This window comes from Neopsephotus bourkii, unplaced genomic scaffold (assembly GCF_033783945.1).
Source record: "Neopsephotus bourkii isolate Nb327-2 ecotype Australia unplaced genomic scaffold, CSIRO-AGI_Nbou_v1 NB_234, whole genome shotgun sequence".
NCBI lineage: Eukaryota > Metazoa > Chordata > Aves > Psittaciformes > Psittacidae > Neopsephotus > Neopsephotus bourkii.
The window spans coordinates 570,849-592,836 of NW_026900744.1; the positions used below are offsets into that span (position 1 = coordinate 570,849).

The 21,988-nt window shown below is 47.7% G+C and overlaps 3 protein-coding genes across 5 annotated transcripts; 2 read left to right on the forward strand and 1 right to left on the reverse strand.

Moving 5' to 3' along the window:
- The first annotated feature begins 3,238 nt into the window (after nt 1-3,238).
- LDLRAD1 (low density lipoprotein receptor class A domain containing 1) lies at nt 3,239-7,496 on the forward strand. Of its 2 annotated transcripts, XM_061344720.1 has the most exons (6): nt 3,239-3,656; nt 4,028-4,082; nt 5,269-5,400; nt 5,774-5,911; nt 6,421-6,549; nt 7,330-7,496. In XM_061344720.1, the coding sequence occupies exons 1-6, from the start codon at nt 3,411-3,413 to the stop codon at nt 7,473-7,475; spliced, it is 846 nt and encodes a 281-aa protein (XP_061200704.1). In that variant the 5' UTR covers nt 3,239-3,410; the 3' UTR covers nt 7,476-7,496. The 2 variants fall into 2 exon arrangements, with proteins under 2 accessions (XP_061200704.1, XP_061200706.1); XM_061344722.1 differs by lacking the exon at nt 5,269-5,400.
- Nucleotides 7,497-11,826: 4,330 nt separating this feature from the next.
- On the reverse strand, nt 11,827-18,546 carry LRRC42 (leucine rich repeat containing 42). Of its 2 annotated transcripts, none has more exons than XM_061344771.1 (8): nt 18,428-18,546; nt 17,071-17,558; nt 14,794-14,925; nt 13,596-13,714; nt 13,104-13,192; nt 12,907-13,020; nt 12,673-12,757; nt 11,827-12,294 (listed from the first exon to the last, which is right to left on the reverse strand). In XM_061344771.1, exons 2-8 carry the CDS (start codon nt 17,541-17,543, stop codon nt 12,038-12,040), a joined length of 1,269 nt encoding a protein of 422 aa, XP_061200755.1. In that variant the 5' UTR covers nt 17,544-17,558; nt 18,428-18,546; the 3' UTR covers nt 11,827-12,037. The 2 variants fall into 2 exon arrangements, with proteins under 2 accessions (XP_061200755.1, XP_061200754.1); XM_061344770.1 differs by lacking the exon at nt 18,428-18,546 and adding an exon at nt 18,002-18,372.
- Nucleotides 18,547-18,618: 72 nt separating this feature from the next.
- On the forward strand, nt 18,619-21,317 carry IFT25 (intraflagellar transport 25). Its single transcript, XM_061344772.1, has 5 exons — nt 18,619-18,853; nt 19,194-19,300; nt 19,943-20,011; nt 20,570-20,613; nt 21,094-21,317. The coding sequence occupies exons 1-5, from the start codon at nt 18,756-18,758 to the stop codon at nt 21,199-21,201; spliced, it is 426 nt and encodes a 141-aa protein (XP_061200756.1). The 5' UTR covers nt 18,619-18,755; the 3' UTR covers nt 21,202-21,317.
- The last annotated feature ends 671 nt before the right edge of the window (nt 21,318-21,988 follow it).

Here is a 21,988-nt window from a genome sequence, read left to right on the forward strand (position 1 = left end):
AAGCAGTACATCCTCATGTTTTGAATTCTGGTGAGAACTGAAGGGGAAATGGGTTCAAGCTTAAACAGGGGCAGTTAAGGTAAGATATAAGGAAGCTCTTTACTGTGAGGGCGGTGAGGCACTGGAATGGGTTGCCCAGGGAAGTTGTGAATGCTCCATCCTTGGCAGTGTTCAAGGCCAGGTTGAACAGAGCCTTGGGTAACATGGGTCTAGTGTGAGGTGTCCCTGTCTATGGCAGGGGTTTGGAACTTGGTCCTTTCCAACCCAAACCATTCTATGATTCTGTGATTGTGGAGGATGCAGTGGTGCGTTCCCTCCCTGTTGAGGCTGGTTCAGCAGTCATTCCTGATCGGGCTGGTGGTTGTGTAACTACAGAGGATGGAGCTTTGCAGGGCCATTAAGCAGGAATGTGCATTAGTGGCCTGCACAATGCTGCTGGACACCCTCAGAAGCACTCCCTGGCTTTTGTGTCAATGAGTTAGCACTGAGCAATGCTTGTTTTAAGGAGGCTTCTATAAACGTGCAGACATTGCAATTTGAAGTCTTACATGAGTGGTATCTCGTCATGCTAAATTATTCAGTGGGCCAATGTGGTGGCCCAGAAATGTGGGTGCCAGCAGCCACTGACAGGTACCTTTGTGTGTACCATGGCATTATTGCAATGCCTCGAGCGTGACTGCTGGTGTGGTGGGTTTGGAGCACTGCTGCTTTGCATGATAGCAGGGGTGGGAAATCCCTCTCTCTGCAGCAGTGATTCAGCCAAGACGTCTATTTCTGCTCAAGCAGTGAAAGCTCAGTACAGAGCCCTGGTTTGGTGCAGCATGCCAGTGTTCTGCTTCGAACAGCGTCGGATGTGATGTGTGCCACGGGTGTTCAGCCATTGCTGTGTCAATATGGGCTTTATTTCAGCAGTAGTTGCCTGTCTCCTTAGCGCTGTGTTGTTTGGGTTTGCCTTTCCAGAAGAGACTTTGTCAATCCCAGGTTTTCTAACTGAGGAGCTATCATAGATGTGTTTTCAAGCCTGTATAAATGTTTTCCTTTACCATTACACGTAGTTGCAGAGGGAGTATTACAGCTTCACGAAAACATGGCTATTTGCCTGTTTCAAATGTGTGCAGTTACAACCTCCCTTGTGTTGATGACTTGATTTCACAAAGCTTTCCCTTCCAAAAGGTTTGACTTCGTTGCTTACGCTCCTAGCTTTGACTTCAACAACTTCTGCTTCCACTTGGCGTTGTATCTGCCTACCACCAGGGGAGAACGCTCGAGTTTTACGTGTTTTGCCTTTTGTTCTCTGTTTAATGACATTTCAGCCAAGTGATCTGCGCCGTGAAGCCAGTGATTCTGTGACGCTGTTAGGTCACAGGGAAGTGTGCCTGTGGCAATCTGTCACTTGGCACTTGTGCTTTGAGAGCCAGCCAGAGCCTGAAGGATTCGTTCGGTGTTGAACGTGTAAGCTCTTCCCATCTTCCCTCAGTGAAATCGGATACCAGCGAGGCTGCAGTGATGGAGCTGTTTCCCAAGTTTTCTAACCTAAATGGACTGTTTAAGCTGCCTTGGCGTTTGACTTTGCAAACCAGCCTGTCCCACTCGTTGTTAAATAACTTCCTGACATCTTCATTTGCAGGCGCTGCAGTTGGGGTTTGATCTCTGCTCAAGACCAGCGCTTAAATGGAGGGCTTTAAATCACTGAGATTGCAGGGGGGAAGCGTTTCATATTCTCTTTAGGCACGTGTGCAATTGAACTCGTATCAGATTTGAAATGGAATCATCTTGACTCAGATGAGGCAGCCCTCTCAAGTGTGTGCAATGCACTGCAGGCAGAAACAGCCCTGGTACACTGGGGAGGACTGGGGTTTTCTTTAGGTGCTAGAATTCGCAGTAGTCTCCTGTCATACTGACACTGCTCTGTGTCTCCTCTTCAGCTTCTCAGGTCTTTGGCAAAGATTTCCATCCTTACTTTGATTTCAGAAGGGTTTGCATTTGTTACCTCATTCTCATGGCCTCATTGTTCTGAACTATAAGCTATCTTTGATGTGGGGTAACTGCTCTAGAACCCAGCTGCCTGGCTGGCTACAGCTGAGCTTTATAGTCTTGGTGTAGGAAATAGATGGTGGTAGATGGCAGACATGGACATTTGCCTGGCCTGGCTTTTAAATGGGACTCTTAGCAGGCTCACCATCACTTAATAAGCTGTATGAAGGCTCAGATTTCCTTCTGTATTAAGATTAGAATCAAAACCTTCCTCTTTAAAGAGATCTAGAATCTAAAGTGCACAGGTTTCAACCCTTCATCTGTCCCTTCTTCCATATTGTAGCAAGTGTCCATACTTGCAGACTGTTTGCTGCTTGGTGTTTGGTGTTTTCACCTCAAATTACCCCTGAAATGGGAGACTCTTAGTGATGTATTCGTGTGAGAAGCTTCTGCTTTGTTGAAATCGGTGTTGCCATGCTGAAGGAGGAGGTCCTGAAAGGCTGTTTGGTCTGAATAGGGCAGTGCAGGGTTGGCAGGTGCCCTTGTCAAGGAGCATGTATTAACTCAATGAAACTGAGAATGGGTTTGTGTGGGGATGGAGAGGGAAGTAGCTGTGATTGTTCCTCCATGTCAGGTCCTTTGAATCAGTTCAGGGCAGCTGTCTCAAGGCCAACTTCCATGCAATATAGCTGCCTCAATGAAGCCCTGGTGAGCTAGTTTTGCTAGCCCTTGAGGAGTAATTGTGATCTTTTAGGTGGCAACAGTTTGGAGGCACTTGAGACCTGTGGACCCTCCTGCAAGCACGGGCTCCTCAAACCCTTGATGCCAGTGCTTTTTCTCCTTCCTACCCCCTTGACCGAGCTGCCTGCTCCCATTATTTTACCCTCGAAGCTCTGTGTGTGCTGTGCTGAGCCCTGCAGCCAGTTTAGAAGGCTGCAGCCTATTTTGAAGCTCATGTTCGCTATGGGCTGAGCTGCTAAGAGTTACTGCAGGCCTGGACATTCACGTCTGCAAGTAAAAGAGAGGATTCCTGGAGGATTTATTAATGCCTGTGCTCATTGCCCCGCAGGGAAGCTGTTCCAGATGGTTGAATCCTGCACAGCTCTGCAGAGGACTCATCATCTTGTGTGAGCCTGGGCTGGTGCTGCTTGGAGGTCAGCATCGTCTTGGGAAGGAGGTGGGGAGAAAGGAGACTTGCTGCAGATGGGGTTGGAACTGGATGAGCTTAAAGGCTCTTTCCACCCCTAACCATTCTGTGATTCTATGTTCAGATGCTCTTCCCTCAGGCTTTCATTGTGAAAGGGGGATTTGCTCTGATCAGCCCCAGCCTTATGAGCAAAGAGTGAGCCCTCATCTTCCAAACCGGTGTGAGGAGCAGGGGTGTTATTCTCAGCATCCAAAATCTGTGTCCTTTATGTTTTGCCTAATGCCCCCTTATGAAACCAAAATGGACCCACAGCAGGAATGAGACACAAACCAAAACCACCACTTCCACCCAGAGCTGGAGCTTGGGCTTGGCGCAGCCTTCCCCATCCCCTCCTGCACGCCCTTTGCTTTCCTACCTCTGTTGGGTTTGTAGCCTGGTAACACCGCTCACGTCACGGTACAGAAAACTCCCTGTGATCCTTCAGGCTCCTGAGAGGGCTGTAGGTCTGGGAAGCATGAACAGAACTCACCCTCAGGTACAGTCCTTCCCTTGGGAAAGCTCTTGGGTGCAGCTGGTTCCTAACGTGCTTGTGCTCTTGGTAGTGCTGTTTGTGTGACCTCTTCACTGCTGGTTGCTGGGAGCTGTTTCTCCTTAATCTGATACAGAAGGGAAGTGTCGATACGAGGTGCTGGACTGGGCATTGGTGTTTGTGCTCCAGATGGGAAACTGAGATTTAAAGGTGATCTGATTGATGTTTCTGAGCTAAATCAGGGCCATTTCTGAGTTTCCACCAAGGCAACTTTGTATGTAAAAGAAGGAATGCATTATATATTCCTGGGTAAGGTGGTATGAGAACTAGAAAGGCATTCCCTGCATGGTAACAGTCTTTCATCCCTTTCCTTCTAGAGAAATGGTGATGTAGCTGCTTGGTGTTCAACAAAACCCTTCTCTGAAGAAAAAGGTAATGAATAAAATGCAGAGCTCAACATTGCTATTATTAAATTATGAATCCATTGAAACTACCTATGTAATGTAAAATACAACCAGCATTTATGGCCCGTTGAGACTGATTTTTGTCCCCTTTCTGTGCAGTGAAACATCCAGGCTAAAAGACTGATAAGCTGCTCTCTTTTGGCCTGGAGTTGGCAGTGGCACGGTATATAGCATGATAAGTGGTCCTTGTCTATCACAGGCTCAGCATGAGCTTGCCATAGGCTTTCTATATGTTTTAATAGCCAAACTTCAGTGTGTTTTGTCTTTATTAAAGGGAGCTCAAACAGGATCAATAGCAAACCTATATATCAGGTTGCAGCAACACTTCATCACCGTTGCATTATACTCGCATCTAGCTGCCACTGTTGGTGCTTTGTGCCCAAAGGTGCAGTCCTGCAGGCTGTAATTCACCACTCTTCACCTAAGCTGAAAGGTTCTGTGCCTGGTTTCCTGCTCAAGCATGCTGGAGATGATGCTTGCTGCAGCCAGGAGCCTCCTGTGCTTGGGCAAAGGCTGCACCTTCACTGGTGTTTGGCTCTGGGTTTGGCCTTTAGCTTCCGGATTTGGTTTGATTTATATAGGTGACGTTGTGAAAGCTGGAGCTCCTGGAAGGTTGCTGCCTTTTGTACCCCTTTGGGAGGGGATGGGCTGCTTTAGGCCTGTTGGGACCGGTTTGAGCTGATACTTCAGCCTTGTTCCATGGGGGTGTGGAAGCCCTGGTTGGGGCAGAAAGCCCAAAAAGCTGTAAAATGGAATTTTACCCTTTGGAGTTTTGCTGTGGGCTCTGGGAGGGCCCTTTCCCAGCCTTACACTGACCTGCCCTGTGCTTTGGTTGCTGAAAAGGGCATTGCTGTCCCTTTGGGTCAGGCAGGGGCTTGGCCTTCTCACCTCTTCTGCATCCAAGTGCATTGGGTGAGCTCCAACAGCAGCGTTCGTGCTGTTTGGTTCCAGTGCTCTGTAACATCAGCACAGGCTCTTCCACACTGCAAGCACCACGATTCCTTATGAGGAGGTGTTTAATGTCAGTCTGGCTCCCAAAACTCAGCTATCAACCCCTGAACCCCCAAACACCACCCTCGTGGCTTTGTGCTGTTCCCAATGACCCTGCTGGACCCAACCCCAGCCCCTCACCTCTTGCTCTTGCCTCCCAACAGGCTGCTGCCGGCCATGCGGTGCCCGCACAGGCTGCACACAGAGGTGTGTCTGCATCTCTGCTGTGGCACTGCTCATCCTCGCTGCCACCGTGGCCTTGGCGGTGGCACTGGGGCTCCGGCCATGGGCACCAGGTTGGTATCATGAGAGCTGCTATTTCTTTGTTAAGAGAGGCAGCAAGTGATGCTGCATAGAAAGAACCTTCATGCCCATCACTGTGAGGTGATGCTTTCGGGTGCAGACCTGGAGGAAGGACAAGGACCAGCAGGGTGGTGTGGGGCTGTGCCGGCATTGCGCAGCCTGAGTCACCCCCAGCCCTTTGTCGTGCTCCATAGGGCTGTGGTAGCTCTGGGTGGCACTTCAGATCACTGGTACTGTTTTCAGAACCAACCACACATTCACCCTGGCTCCTGGTTACTTCCAGAACAACAAATGCATTTCAGAAATGCCCCCTTGATCACACCATGAAAATGATGGGAAATAAAGTATTTATTGCTTTCCCTTCAGTGACCCGCTTCTGTGCGGCCTCCAACAACCGGACAGGCTTCTTGTGTGATGACAGAGCTGCCTGCATCCCTGCCAGCCAGGTCTGTGACAGAGCCAGCAACTGCAGGAACGGGGAGGATGAGCAGGAGATGCTCTGTGGTGAGTGGCTCTGTTGTGGCTGTATCCCGGTGCTGGGGTTGCTCTTGTGAGGCAGAGCAGCCGCTGTCCCTCTAACCCTGCTCCATGATTCTGGCTGTGTACGTGGGCAGATAAACCTTTGTAGGGTGGGTGTTGAGAGGTGGCACTGCCCAAATCCTACCGGGAATGCTGGGAATTGCACTCCAAGCTCCTCTGATCTTCCCTTTTGAATGCCATTAACCCGTGGTGCAGTTCTCCCCCATTGGTTAAGCTGTTTGCCTACCGGGTTCATTTCTTGTCCAGTTACCCTGGAAAAAGGCACTACAGCAGAAGCCTGGGGGACCCAGACTGCTTCCAGCTCAGCCACAGTGTCCCTTTCCCTCCCCAACCATGGTTTTCCCATCTGTGGGGTCATTCACATCTGGCCATCACACAAGGGAAGGACTGACTACCCCTTCTGATACCAGCAGCCTTTGGTACCTGCCGTTCCCATGTCAGCCAGTGCATCCATGTCCCGTGTGTCCCTCCAGGTGACTTGCCCCACAGCCTGCCGGGATACCTGGTTTTCCACTGCAGTAACCCCAAGTACTGGATCTATGCTGACAAGAGGTGTAATGGGATGAACGACTGCGGAGACTGCTCGGATGAGATGGGGAGCTGTGAGTCTCTCATCTGGCTTCTGCTGGGGAAAAGTGCTCTCCTGCTGATGGGTTGAGATGGGTTGTACTGGTGTGGTGCTCACTGGTGCTGCTGGGAACACCTGGAGGCCGGCATCCATTGCTAAAGCACTAAGTAGCCAGGATAGGATGTATGAACCATGAGGACTCCATCCCATCAGCTGCCTGGAGCTCTGTGCCAGAGCTTGGTGGCAATTGAGAGGGGAAAGGCTCTGTGCTTTGTTCCCAGTCCCAAAAGTCGCTCCTCCTCTATGGCTTGCTGAGCATGGAGCAGTTTCATCACGATGAGCAGCTGTAGGCAGCAGTGACCATTCAAACTGGCCTTCAGTTACTGGTCAGGAGATGGGTACATAGGTGAGCTGGGGGGACTGAGCGTCCCTCTGCAGCTTCAAAGCCAACAACCTAGATCCTTCTCTTGGTCAGATGAGCAGCAGGTTTGTTCCTAAGTCACCCCCCTGGTTTTGATCCATCAGCAGCTTTCCCTAGAGCAGCTTGCTGAACAGAAACCCATTACAGCTAGCTGGTCCTCCCAGGATGGCACAGCTGCCATGAGGGTTGTGTTGCATTGCCACGCTCCGTGGTTGTCTCCCACAGTAGCATCAAGCAAGTGTCCCCTTTGGTGGGTTCGCAGTGGCAGTGCTATCACCAGTGGCTCTTCAGTAGCTGCAGGGGTGGAAGGGTGGCTACCAGTGTAAGCAGGGAGGGAAGGGGTCAGTGCAGCAGAAAGAAGCATTCCTGTTCCATGTTCTCCATCCCTCCCAGCGGCCGCCTGCCCCCTCTGCGGGTCGGATTGGTGGAGCTGCAGCCCTGTGCTCTATGAGTACTGCTCCTGCATCCCCCGGAGGCTGTGCCGGGACGGCATCCAGCACTGCCTGGACTGGTCCGATGAGTACATCTGCACACCGTGAACGCACTGCATTGTCACCTTGACACCTCGGTGTCCTCCTGCTTGCAAGGCTCCAACCAAGCAAACCCTCAATAGCAGCGCAATGACACTTATCAGGGATGAAATGCTATATGGCAGCCCATGCTGCAGGCTGGATGCTGGCTGTGGGATACCCGCAAGGGCCTCCTGTCATGTGAGGGTGAGTCCTTTCCTCATGGGCACAGCACTGTCTCACAGCATTGAGTCAATGGGTTGTGTGCCAGCTCTGGAGACTGCTTACCAGCTCTGCCAACACAGATGCTGTGTCTGGACAGCCCAGAGCAAGGAGCTCCTCCTGTATGGACATGCTGGTGCCTTTGCAGGCAGCCAGATGAAGGTACATTGGGTGAGGTGAGCCTTTCTAGCCCTTGGGTTAGCACTTCCCTTCAACACTTCTGATCCTCACGGGCAGGAGCAGCTTGTGCTTGTGTTCAAAGCACGTCTGCAGATGGTTGCAGCAGCGGCTCTGAAGGATCTGCATTGGTGCTCCCAGGATGCTTCGTTGGGAATGCTGTGCTGAGGATGGCACCGTGGGGAGCTGCTGCAGAGCCCACCTCCTGTGCTCTTCTCAAACTGTGGAGGCCAATACAAGTGCCATGGCAAGGAAAAGTGGAGAGGCTTCAAGGTCTGTGGGGATAAATCACTGTGTCCCGGTGTAGCCATCCCTGCAAGCCAGGGCAGGAGCCAGCACGTGCGTAAAGTGCTCTTCTCAGGGCTGTGCTGTTTGGGAGCAGCAGCTTAGCAGGGTGAGAACAGACTGGGCTGGGATGCGTTTGCACTGGAGCTGGCAAAGAAAGGAGGGGGAAAAGTCACAGCCTCGGAGCAGAGAGCAGGAAAGAAACCAAGTGCTGCTCCCAGGGCAGAAGGGGGTGACACCGGGATCTGTGCACGGCTTGTTTGGTTCCTGTGCCAGCAAAGCAGGATCAGGCAGCCAAACCTTCAAGGATAGAGATGTGGATGTGCCACTGAAACGTTAAGGAAAGTCTTTCCCTGCTCCTTTGCCAACCTCATCTGTGTCTAAAACATCACCTCTGAGAAAACCCCACATTACAGTGAGTGCATTTACACTCCTAGGCCCCAAACAAACACCAAGGGAGCTTTTCCCCACCTCCATCCCAGGTCATGGATCTTTAAAAATAACCCCCTGTTCACTCATTTCCCCTCTGTCCTGTGGCCTGCAGCTCTGCAGGTCCCCGTGACCGGTATCAATGGTGAACGTTCTCATTTGTCACTGGGATACAGCTGTAGGTAAGAGACCTTTTAGAAATAGCTTTACAGTGTTCTCACCTGGAATGAGATGGCAAATCTCTGCATTGTGGAACTGGTACTGTGGGAAACCCTGAAAGCCACATTTAGTAACCCAAAGAGGGGCTCGAGGAGGGGGAATTCAGGGGCAGAGCTGCTGGTTCAACCACTCTGAGGATAAGAGCTGCTCTCTGATTCAGTCTGAGCTCAGGCTCGGACTGTTTGCCTGCTCCTTGGCTTTGAAGTGGGAGGATGTACAACAAGCTCTCTACACTGGTAGGGGCAAGTGGGCTACAATGCCACATGGTTCGATAGCGTAGGGCCCAGCCAGTATGATTGGTAAAATCCCCTTATGCTTTGTATCAAAGATACTGGGATAGCCATGGCTTTCTGGATCCTCCAATGCTTGCTGTGGTTGGGAAGAGGATGCTGGTTAGGCCCATCCATACGGCAACTGCTGTATTCTCCCAGGCCAATATTTGTTGATCATTGCCAAGTTCTAAGATGCTCCTGAGGGTGAAAAGGAATGGTTTATGGCATGCAGTGTGTAAGCATGGGGAGTCAAGTGCTTGTGCTTGCTATGTGGAGCTTCACCGCAGCAGAGGTCAAGCGGCAGCTTGCCTTGGCCGGATGGGGATGATGTGGGGGTCTGGGGATTCTTACTTTATTATGAGACATGATAAAGAAGGCAAATGTCTGGCTTAAGGCAGGGAAAGTTATTGTGTCACCTCCTCTCTCCTTCAGCAGGAAGGTATGGAAACAGAGGCAGGCTTAGGGCACGTGGAGGATATCCCTGGCTGCAAGGAGGAAACCAAACACAGTCACCTCCCTTTCTTCTATCTTTCAGCTTTGTAATTGAGCTGAACCCAAAGAAATGGGGTCAGGAATGTGATCTCTGCAGCTAAGATAGCCAGTAAAGTTCTGCTGGTGCCTGCAAGGTAGAGCCCCAGGGCTGCTCTCAGGCTGACATCCCTGTATCACTTCACAATGAGAGCTCCTGCGAGGCCAGGGCTGTGATTAATGGCCTCAGGTTAGGAGAGAGGAAGCAGGGGCTCATCCTGCTCTGCATTTATGCCTATGAAGAGACTACCTGAGAGAGACATGGGAAGCAGCAGCAGTCCATGGGCAGCAAGATGCAGAAGCCAGCCTGGAAACAGCCAGGGATGCAGCAGGGGGCTTGATAGATTGAGCCTATCTGTTGAAGGGTGAGTCCCCTCCTGTAATTATCTTACTGCCTTGCTCCTGGTCAGCAGGGGCTGCGTGCCTTACAGAGAGCAATACACAGAGATCAGTAGGTTGAGGCCACAGTAAATGTGTCTAAGTCTTCCTAGAGTAAAATTTATACAGTGGTGTGTTTAAAAGAGGAAGGCTGCAGAAAGCAAGAAACCTAAGGAAAGGAATGATTGTACCGGGGGTGAGGAACAGAAGGAACACAGTGCTCTAGAACACCTCTTCTGAAAAGGAAGGATGTTCTGTATTGTTCTACTAACAAGCCTGTGAACTGGGCAGGCTGTTCGTGTCAAATCACAATGTGCCTGTTTTCCAGCTCAAGGCATCTGCTCCCAGCTGCTTTACTTGATGTGAAATGGAGTATTTGACTGTGAGACGTGCATCTCTCCATGGTTTGATTAGCAGATCTCCCCAGTGGCAGAGGGGCTACCAAAAGCAATCCACGGGGGCTGTGGAACCACAAGCCAGCTGCAGGAGGAGGGTTATGCTTGAGGGCCACCCTCATCTTCCTCCTTGTTGAGAGGCTCTTTTGCTAAGTCACTACTAGTGCCATTATTTGTCTCTGCAGAGAGCTGATGCAGTTGTCAGTGGAAGCTATTAATAGACTTGTTTCTGGGGAAAAAATGTAGGGCTGGAATGCAAGTCTGAGTGTTTTGTTTGTGTGTAGTCCTTTTTTGTGAGGAAAGTTTAGCAGTAAAGGAGCAAAGAAAGAAAGGGGGTTAGTTCTTTATCCATTTTTGAGATGAAGACCCTTTTCTTGGCCTCTTCATGATTTCCAAGGATGTGTTGCTTTTCTTGTTGCTGAATTATAGTGAACAGCAGTGTAAAAGGAAGGTATCATCTAAATAAATACTAATAGGGGAGACCTGTAGTAAATTCTTGGCCTTGCAGCCTAAAAGCAGAATGAGGTTGCTCTCTCTGACTGATGGGCATTGTGCACCTCAGCCAGTTTTGATAGAAACACTCAGAGCAGGAATTTGATGATCATAGGATCCCAGACTGGTTTGGGTTGGAAGGGACCTTAAAGCTCATCCAGTTCCAACCCCTTGCCACAGGCAGGGATAACTTCCACTAGAGCAGCTTGCTCCAAGCCCCTGTGTCCAACCTGGCCTTGAGCACTGCCAGGGATGGGGCAGCCACAGCTTCTCTGGGCACCCTGTGCCAGCGCCTCAGCACCCTCACAGGGAAGAGCTTCTTAATATCTAATCTAAATCTCCCCTTTCAGCTAAGAGCCATTTCCCCTTGTCCTGTCACTAAGGACAGGATGATAAACACACCCGAGTCATTATAGCTGTACTCCTGGCCTTGAATGTCTTTTTTTTACAGCAAATATGTGTAATTGGTATTTGAATTGTAAATGTTCCCTGGTTTTAGGTAGGGGAGCATGGTTGGTATACTGCAGTCACTGAGAATGGTTTTTAAACCACAGAATGCTCTCACATGCAGTGAATTCACTTGTAAGGGAAACTATACTCCAACTGCAGTCTAACCTTTATAATAACCCAGTTTCAATTTTCATTTCCTGGGCTAAAATGAAAGAGATTGGGGATTTCTGTTCTACTTTGGCTTTCTGGAGGGGTTACTGTCTCTCTGTCTCCCTCCCTTGGGGCCTGTGCTTATCCTCTGTGCTTCTTCCCTTTGTCAGAGCTCTACCAGCACTACAGGCTGAGGTTTATGTTCTATCAGCACTACTGATGTCCCACGACACTTGGGGAGCTCAGTGCAGCTTCATTTCAGATGAGCCACAGTGATTAGTCTCCTGCCCCTTGGGATGCTAGAGAGGAGGAGGGATAGGACCAGCTATTCTGGGAATAACAACCTCTGTCAGAAGAATGAGTTAAGGATGACAACAAAAAAACTTTATTTGAAAAAATTATCATGTATTGAAAATATACAGTAGTATCACCAACCTTCTCCTTGACTCTACCCCTCCCCAAGCATGGTTAACCCACAAGCCCATCACAGCAGCCAGAGTTAACAATACCAGTCTCCTTTGTTTCCCCCTCTCAACGTGCCTAAATTCTGTCATCAGCAAGAAAACAACAAACAAAAGACCCACTTCTTTCTGACTCAGTAGGTATTTAACAAATCCCAGTCCTCCACAGTGAGGCACAGATGCTTCTGTTTGGAAGTCCTTTCTCTCTCTTGTTCAGCCAAAGCTCTTTTTTTGTTGTTCTTTAATTCGTGGCTGCCCACAGCCTCCTTTTTCAAAGGTAAATGGCAATTTGGAACTTTTTCCTTATAAAACTGCAAGTTTCCAGATGCTTTTGTTTCTGCCTCCACCAGTTTGCATTTGACTACTTCCTGTATTCTGTGTGTCTTGCCATCTGCAGGGAAAAAACAGAGTATTAAGTTTAGATTTGGGGGACAGCAGAGTGATGCTGTTTTGGCCAAGCCAACCTGGAATGCTGACTGCTTTGCTGGAATGTGCATAGGGAAAAAGTAATACTTATACTTGGGCTTTGAATTTTAAGGAGAAAACTCAGTTATGATGTCACCATGCTGTACTTTAAGAGTTTGCTGTACTTTAATATCCAGAAGCCTAACAAACGGAAGAACTCAAGCACATTGTAATGTGGTTACACAAGTGGCTGAAATTTTACACCCCAGATACTATTCAAACTAAAAAAAAAAAGGGAAGTATTGAAATATTTCTTGTCAAAAAGAAAACAAATGAACTTTGTGGTCTCTATGCAGTTACGTACAGAAGCGCAGAGTTGCTGTGCTGGATCTCAAGTTGTCTTGTGGCTTGATGGCCTCCATAGCTGCCTGCTCCCACTGCAACACAGTCTGAAATAACATAGGAAGTTAAAAAGCTTTCTGTAAAATGCACAGAAATATCACTGGAAACAACTCTATTTCTTATTGTTTTCTGTTCAGGGATTTAATGCTCCTTAAAGATGATTTCTAGAGAGTAAAACAGACTTAAACCCCCATACCTGTTCTGCCCATCCCTCTGTTTTGCAGTTGCTATGATCAAATTCTTTCAGAGGCACTTCTGAATGGACGAGGCCTATCTGCATTTGGAGCCGCTTAATGACAGCATTAACGTCCTAGTGAAAAGGGAAATAAAGTGGTCAGAGGAGGAGAACATTTGATTACACTTGTCCAGTAAACTTAAGATGCTTTTTTTTACCTTGAGACCTGTCCCAGAAATGTCCAAACAATTCAATTTCTTGAAAGAAAGCAGGTATCCAATTCCCACATCTGTGATTTTAGGGTTACCTGTAAAGGTCAAGTGAAGTGAACTAAGTTGCAAGATGTGGAGAAAGATGATCAGAATACCAAGAAACTATTTGTTCCAAAGGCTAATACTGAAAGAAGGTAGGGATTGGCCATTTTTTTGGTAGTATATTTCATGTTTTGAAAGTGAGTCAAAACTGACATTTTCCTCTAATAATCAAAACACGAATATTTACAATCCCAATTCTCAAATTACTAACAGTATTTATGTAAGCAAGTGACTGAGACTACAGGTATGACCTGTGCCTTCTGGAAAGCTGTTGGTGAAATCGGGGTTCAGTACTTGGGATCATCAAATTGATAGTAGTCCTTCAACAGTAAGGAATTAAACTGAGTTTCAGAAAGGATACAGGTTGCTTCTAATATTAAACCATGCAGTACTTACAAGACAAGTCTAATACCAAAAGGTTCTCAAGTCCCTTTTTCAACACTCGGACTGGTGCTGTCATCCTGCGAAGGCCTGCATCTGATAAAGAGTTGTCTTTCAGGAGAAGCTGTTTCACACTGGGAGGAGAGATACAAACAGATGGGTTTTAGTCATTAGATTAGACAGTTTTGCAAAAATGTCCTAAAATGCTGTGCCAACCCTTCAGTCTTCTTTGATAATGATAGTAAAAAGTAATAAGAAAGAAGCCTGAGTTAGCAGGACTAATAAACACCTTTATATTGCCTCTGCTAGCTCAACAGAGGCACTTACATGACCAGCTATTCCCAGAGCTCAGGGACAAACTGATCCTAGCACACAAGTGTTTGCTTAAAGAGACAATAAGGTTCTTTATACACTCAAATTCTTTAAACCACGGCTGCCAACCTGAAATCCACTCAGAACTACAAACAGAGAAATGCTTGGCAAAATGGGAGACAGATTTGGGAAGAGATACAGCAATGATTTTTAAGTAAACAGTAAGGTATTATGATACAGCCAAACAAAAACTGGGAAAAACAACACTAAATGTTCTCCAGAGAACTTCAAAGCAAAATCTTAATGCAAAATGCACCAAAATCTTATGGTAACATATCTCCTAATTAGCAGCCATCCTGCCTATTGATTTCCATAACTGTCTACTTTTCAATCTATTAACTAAATATTCAACCTCCTGCTTGTGGAAATCTTCACCTGGAACATGGTTTGGGTAAAACTTCGGCTAATAAAGTTCTCTCTTAAGATAAGGAAATAAATGTGTAAAACTGTTGCAAATGCTTAAGATGGAGCTTTTACCTGGCCAATGGAAATGATAGAATCATAGCATAGTGAGGGTTGGAAAGGACCTTAAGATCATCAAATTCCAACCCCCCTGCCATGGGCAGGGACACCTCGCTCTAAACCATATTACCCAAGGAAAGTTGATTTAAAACCATGAAACAATTGCACATTTGTAGGACCTTTTACAGTTCACTATGTGCTTTCTGTACAGCAGATTCTGTAGTTTGGTTACCTCAGGAACAGGTTTTATGAACCAGAATCTTCAAACTCGTACACTGCTGCCTGTGAAATGTCCCTTTAAAGCCACAGCCTGATTCTTTGAACTGCTCAGTGACAGGAAAAGACAGTGTAATTTTTAGATGTGTCAAGAAGTCGGTACCTAGACAGAGCCTCTTTGGTGAGATGTTCCAGCAGCTCATGTTCATCTCCAAGTTTACAACAGGAGAGATCCAAACATGTCAGCTCACGGAAAGACTTAATTTCTTCTAGCTTTTCAGAGATAACCAGGTATCTGCAGAGAGGAAAAAACCCCAAAGCTATCAGTGTTCAGGCCTATAAGAAGGCACCTATATCCTCAAGTGTTACAAGCATAACGCAATCATTTCTCCTAAGCACCTGTGTGGAAAGTGACAGAAATTACCCTGCTCTCCTACCTGTTTATGCACAACCTGCACACAACACATCTGAATTCCCAATCTTCCCCTTGAACAAATGTCACTGTTTTGCTTTGATTCAAAATATTGGCCTAGCAATTAAGACTTCAGTTTGCAAACATCACCATTAGGGATTTCTTTACAGATTATTGTTGTATTATTTTAGAACCATGCAAAATCTATAGTTTAATTTACCGTAAATCAACTTCACAATCTGCTCTTCCTCAGTATTTAGCAAGTGTGTAAGCAAACCCACATTCATCCAGGTTTAAAATCTACTTCAAATGCAGCAGCATAGCTTGTCAAACGGCAAAATCCTGCTTTTTATATGAATAAATAAGATACTTCACTAGAGATAGAAAGTCCTACAGGACACCTGCAGGACTCCAGCTAGAGCTGTGACTGCACTCCAGGCAGTAGTTCCTCAGTGGGTTATTTTTTAGCTGTGTTGGCTCCCTGATCTGATTCACTCTGCAGCCATGCAAACATCTGTGCTGGGACTATTCAGTAGGAGGTTTAGAGATGGAACAAACCACTAAAGAATGGCATGCATGAGTATGCAGTTAGAAGCACGTAGCAGTCACTACCTCACTAATCTCCCCTGCATTTACCTCTTATTGTCCCCTTGGCAAGACAAGCGCCAAATTCACTAATCTCTCCTGAGTTTACCTTATATTATGATGGCGAGATACGCCGTGCATCTTCACAGCTGAAATGAGGGGTCCTTGCTAATTTGGTCCCTCAAGGAACACCTCTTTGGCCATGCAAATAAAGGGACTTTAATATCTTCCCACCGCAAACATACCTATGAAACTACCCCACCAATTCCCTTTGCCAGGCAATTCAGCAATGCAGAAGGCAGTACATATAGTCAGAGCATGAGCCAGTTCTTGAGAGATACTATTAGCTCAGGGGGGTTGTGAGGAGAAGAGTGGGCTCTTTTAGAATCAAGATTCATCAGAAAATTGCCTTGATACGTTACTTGCTGGATTTCAAAGACTCAATTCTTAACTCAGCTTTCTGTAACAGCAAAAGATGCCAGAAGTAACTTCATTTCTGAATTAAGCCTATAAAAAGTATCTGTACTAGAGATTAAAAGGGAAGAGGTTTAAAAGATGAAACAAAGGATAATTGACCTTGGCTCAAACATTCCTGCTGTGCTCAGAGCACCCTTGGCACTTCAGATGAATACGCCTGTACTTTGATTTTAAACTGAATAAACCAGCCCTCTTTCAAGTGCAGAGATGGAAGATAGCCTGGTTATATTACTGGGAAAGACTTCAGCAGGAGCGAGGCTTCAAAAACATAATCCAGTTTTCAGCTTGGTAAGACTCTCTTCTAGTGAAAGACAATGTGGGCATTGAGAAGATGGGAAAACTGGTGCTGGACTCGAATCAGAACCTCGTTAAAGCATGTTCAACATGGGCATAGGAGCCATAATAAAGTAAGGTAAACCCTGTCTGACTTCAAAGCCTGTAACTTACCTACAAGACTGTATCTTCTTCTGAGCCCCCAGAAAGAAACAAGATGGTAAACAGTAAATAAACCTCCTTTGCAAGGGTGTGTTTTATCTGCACAGTCAGCTAAATGTGTTGAAATGCTTATAAACAGCAATTACAAAAACATTCCATGAAAAACCTGAGAAGGCATTAAACACACAGATTGCTATGGAAAATATTATGGTTAAAAACCAGCTGCAGGTTTAATCCTGCACGTGAAACCCCCTGTTAGTTAACACGGACATAGTCTGTTACCTGTATTATGATCTGTACCTTAGAGTGAAACCAGCAGCTGCACTTGAAGGAAGGGAATGGGACCAAAGGAAGCAAGCAGAACAGTCAGATAAGGCTCAGGTCATTTCATTAAAATTGGGTGATCACAGCTCAAGAGATTATTTTTTTAAATTATTATTATTATTTTGGAGAAAATAATTTAAGGTAAACTTTAAGTGTGCCAGGAAAAAGCAGCAGCAGATGACAACATTTGTTACTGAAGACACTCACCTGTTCCTCAGGCATAATGAACATAGCACCAAACTGCCATACGCTTCAGTAAACTTCTGCAGAGCTCTCAGTCCCGTTACTGGTTCTGTGAACTTCTGTCTTGCTTCTGCGGCTGAAAAGAGCTTTTCAGCAATCTGCTCTGGGAAACCAATCAAGGAGTCAATGTGATCAACATTGTCAGAAATGTAACCCAGCACCAGGCTGAAGAGAGACTTGGCCGAGTAGCGGAGGTTCCCCTCCTTAGTGTATGTGAAGATGAAATGATCAGTCCTCTGCCTCCGTGCCCTATCGTCCTCCCTGTTCATACACAGCTCCACTGAGAATCCTCTGGAAAACAGCCTAAAAGGTCTTGTTTTGGAAGGGACATGCTGTATGCCGCCTGCACCCTGATTTACCACATGCAGCTTCCCATTTTCACGCACATAGATGGGCCCAGTATCCAAATGGCTTTCTGAGTGGAGACAGTAAGACATTCCCCTCGACCAGCTCTGCAAAAACAAACCGTAGGTAGGTAAAGAACAGCCACAAGAGGAAAGACCCCAAACCCTGGCAGCTCGCCTCAATGCCCCAAGCACGGTCACGTAACCCTGCAGTGCGAGGAAGGGCAGGCCGTGTGGAACAGGGGTGTGCGCCGTCTGCCATTAAACCCTATCACCAGTCAAAGGGGAGCTGAACCCAGAGAGGTGAAGGGCATTTGCTGTGGCAGGGCCTTGCTGTTCTGTGCTCGGTGCCCATCAGAAGATCCCAGCCCTACACAGGCAAAGAGGGGCTCTGGGGAAGCAGCCTCCAGAGCTTGGCCTGGCTCTGCTGTAGGCTGAAGGGAGGAAGGGAGAGGGCAAATGGCTGACTGCAGCAGGGCAATGGAGCCCGCTGGAGAATCTCCCTCCCTGGGAGGTGGGCAGGCTCCTGCTGCCCCTTCCCCACCCGGTACCGAGGGGTTTGTGAGCAGGGGTCCTGGCGGGAGGAGGAGGGCGCAGATCCTGCCATGGAGGGGGCCGGAGAGGGACGGGATCCTGTCTGCTCCTTCCCTGAGGGGCTGGGGGCTCCGGTCCTGCGGGGCGGGGGGAGGTCGGGCTCTGCCTGAGGGGGAAAGGGGCGCTGGAGAGATCGGGCCCTGCCCTGGGCGGGCGGCGAGGGGATCGAGTCCACCCCTGAGGGGACAGGAGGGGGGTCGGGTCCTGCCCGGGGGGCCTGTGAAGGGATCGGGGTGAGCTCGCCGTGAACCGGGTACAGCCCAGAGGGGCGCAAGGGGAAGGGTCCCCGCCCCGCCTGGCCCCCGCTCCTCCTCGGCCGTAAGGGAGGCGAGCGCCCGGTGCCCCGCTCCCCGCCGGAGCTCACCGGCGCGGCCCGCACCTACCTGCCCCGGGAGGGGCCGCCCCGACGCGCCGTCAGCCGGGCCGCGGCTCCGCGCTCCCGCCGCCCATCCCGCAGCTCCCGCGGGCGGCGGGCGGAGCCGCGCCGGGGGCGGGGACAGGGACAGGGACCGGTCCCGGGCCGGGGAGACGCGGGGCATGCTGGGAACGGCGGCGGAGGGTGTCGCTTGGTCTCCCATTCCCTTGTGTGGGACGAGCTCTCCGCTCTCAAACCTCCCACACCGCCACGCTCCTCACGGGGCCCCGTGCGAGGCTCCCGGGGCCGGCTCTGCGGGTGTCGCCGTTGCCTGGTAGCGGCGGCGCCGCGCGGGGATGAAGGCCACCGACTGGTGCCTGAGCTCGGCGGGGGCTGCCCTGGTGCTGGCCACGTCCAGCGACGAGCAGCACCCTGCCGAGAGCGTCGTGGACGGGTGAGGACGGCGCGGGGCGCTGAGGGGCCGTGAGGGGATCCGTTCCCCCGGGGCTACCGGTAGCGCTGCCCGTCAGCGCCGGGCTCAGCCCCCATCAGGTTACCTCATAGCCCCCGCCATTTGTGAGCCCTTCTGTGGTGCTGCTCGGGTGCAGAGCCTGGGCGGGGAAGTGTTAACACCTCCACAGAGCTTCCACGTTGTCGTAGAGAGGGTTGTTTTAAATACCCCAAATTAAAGTGGGTTTGGATGGGTTTTTTTTGTTTTCTGTGTGATGAATTGCTTTGAAGATGGTTATAAATGGAAAGCTGCAGGTGAGGGGTCTGTCCTGTTCTCTCCACAGCAACTCAGAAACGTTTTGGACCACGACAGGCATGTTCCCACAGGAACTCATTATTGGTTTTCCTAAACGTGTAAAAATCAGCAAAGTCGCAATCCAGAGTTATTTGGGTAAGGCTTTATGTATTGCAGTACCATATGTACCATGTTAAAATCTGTGAATCCTCACAGTAAAGTGTCATGCTATAGAAGTAGCCACTTTTAACAGGTTCTTAAAGATTTAGCTTCACGAAGCAATTGTCCTTCGCATCCAAAGGTTTCCATAAGTAAAAAGAAGGATGGAAAACCTATCCCGCCTGCACTTTGTTCTTACAACACTTGTATTGAGCACGTAACTGTTCTGTTGCACAGAGATGGCTGTTCTGATTTAATGGATAGGACTGCAGTACTGAATGATTTATTTTTATATACTGGTTTTTATAATTTCATAGGACAGAACTCTTTAGTCTTACTTTTTTTAAAATACTATGAAGGAAAATGTGAGGTCTAAGACAGAACTGTTACAAGGTCAGAGCATGGAGGTGAGAGCTTGACCATGAGCAAAGGCTACACAGAAGGCGTGAAAACGTGGTGTTTATCCAGCTTGGAACATGAGGATGGGTGTTGTGGCTTAGTCCTGCCCCATAAGTTAGTGGAAGACTGGCTTAGTTAATGCTTTTAAAGTACCTTGTAGATGAAAAGTGATGGAATAAACAGCATTATCAGTAAAGAATCAGAATTTGTGTTGATGCTTTAAACGTATATATGTTTTAGTGCGGACCTTAAGGATTGAAAGAAGCATATCCGAAGACCCAGTAGGTTTTGAAGAGTGCATTGAAAAAGGTAAGATTCTGAATCTGAAGCAGCGGGATTCTATGGGAATAACGTTGATCCTATGGGAATAACATGGATCTTTTTCACTGACTCATTGTAACCCCATGTCTACCTGTTGAGTAGTCAAGTGCAGCTTGATGATTATTTTATTAGACGTTAATGTAATAATCACATTTAATTGAAGTTTATGAATATTGCTGGTCTCTGTAGCAGTTTGGAGATGTAAAATGCTGTATGAGGGCTAAAAGCTCTGTTTGTGCACTCGCTTTTATGTTCCAAAAATTAAAACCAGACTTACAGAGCATAATAGAGTGCCATTTTCTGCATTGTTTGGTTGGTTTGTTGGGTTTTTTTCACGTCCCTTGGGTGACATTTTATGTAACAGTGTAAGGAGTGGGATGTATGTACACTGGGATACTGCAAAAAGTAGTTCTCTTAAATCTCCTTGTAAAAATAAAACCAGAGAACAATTTCTGTATGTAGTTCATGGTCCTTAAACTCTCTTGAACTCTGAAGTCCAGCATTGCACACTATTCTTCATTATCTGCTTTAAAATATCCTTTCTAGATTTGGAACACACAGAAGGACAGCTTCAAAAGGAAGAATTTCCAGTGAGTATTTACAGCCTATGTCCGTAGTGGTTCATGAAATTGGATGTCTAGACTAGCTGGGGAGAAATCAAAACATGCCTTTATTTACAGTTATTGCTAAGTTGATGTTTGAGACAGGAATTTGTAGATCATGGCATGAAATTGCGCTTCCTGACTGCTCCTTTGTAGATTATGGTATGAAATTGCATCTGCCTACTGCTTGTAATCATGTGAAAGAGCTCTTTGCAGGAGCGTGGCAGTTCTTCCTCCTTCAATTGTTGCCTTTGAGGCTGCAGGATTTGGAAGGAATGGTACTATTTTTGAATTCCTGTCATCTCAAGAATCTCTGAAGCTGGCTGCATGTATTAAAAGAGCTTGATTTATGTGTGACTCAAAAACAGCAGAAAGATCTAGATCCTTCAGGGTAACAAACTTCTGCAAGAGTTGTTTGGTAGTGCTGTTACTACAGAGAATGCAGTAACATCTTTTTTCCTTCTACAGCTTCCTGAATTTGAAGCCACTTACTTGCGTTTCATCATCAAATCTGCCTTCGATCACTTTGTATCAGTACACCGGGTGATAGCAGAGGGCGCAGCAGAAAACACTTAGGTCTGGCTTAAATTTGTACCTCCTATTTTTGTTATATACAGAAGTTATATTTTGCTATCTATAGTGCAGAGAATATTTATCATTAAAACCTCGTATTAAAGTGTTTTTTGAAGGTATGGGTGTAGTTTGTATTCCCCACCGGTTTAATGGGTCGAATAGAATAGAATCATTTGGGTTGAAAAGACTTTTAAGATCATTGGGTCCAATCACAATGAAGTATCTTTGTAGTAACAGCTTTTGAGTTTTATAACCCAGACTGTTATCCTAAAACACTTATAGAATCATAGAATAGTTTGGGTTGGAAAGGACCTTAAGATCACCCAGTTCCAATACCCTGCCACAGTCAGGGACACCTCACACTAGACCATGTCACCCAAGGCAATGTCTGACCTAGCCTTGAACACTGCCAGGGATGGAGCATTTACCACTTCTTTGGGCAACCCATACCGGTGCCTCACCACCCTCACAATAAAGATCTTCCTCCTTATAGCCAATCCAAATTTCCCCTGTTTAAGTTTGAACCCATTACCCCTTGTCCTATTGCTACAGTCTCTAACGAAGGGTCCCTCCCCAGCATCCTTATAGGTCCCCTTCAGATACTGGAAGGCTGCTATGAGGTCTCCATGCAGCCTTCTCCAGGCTGACCAGCCCCAACTTTCTCAGCCTGTCTTCTTATGGAAGGTGCTCCAGCTCCTGATCATCCTTGTGGCCCTGCAATATAACTGGGTCCATTTAAATTAGTATGTTTGTATCAGACTTTAATACATGAGTTAAAACCTGATTTTCT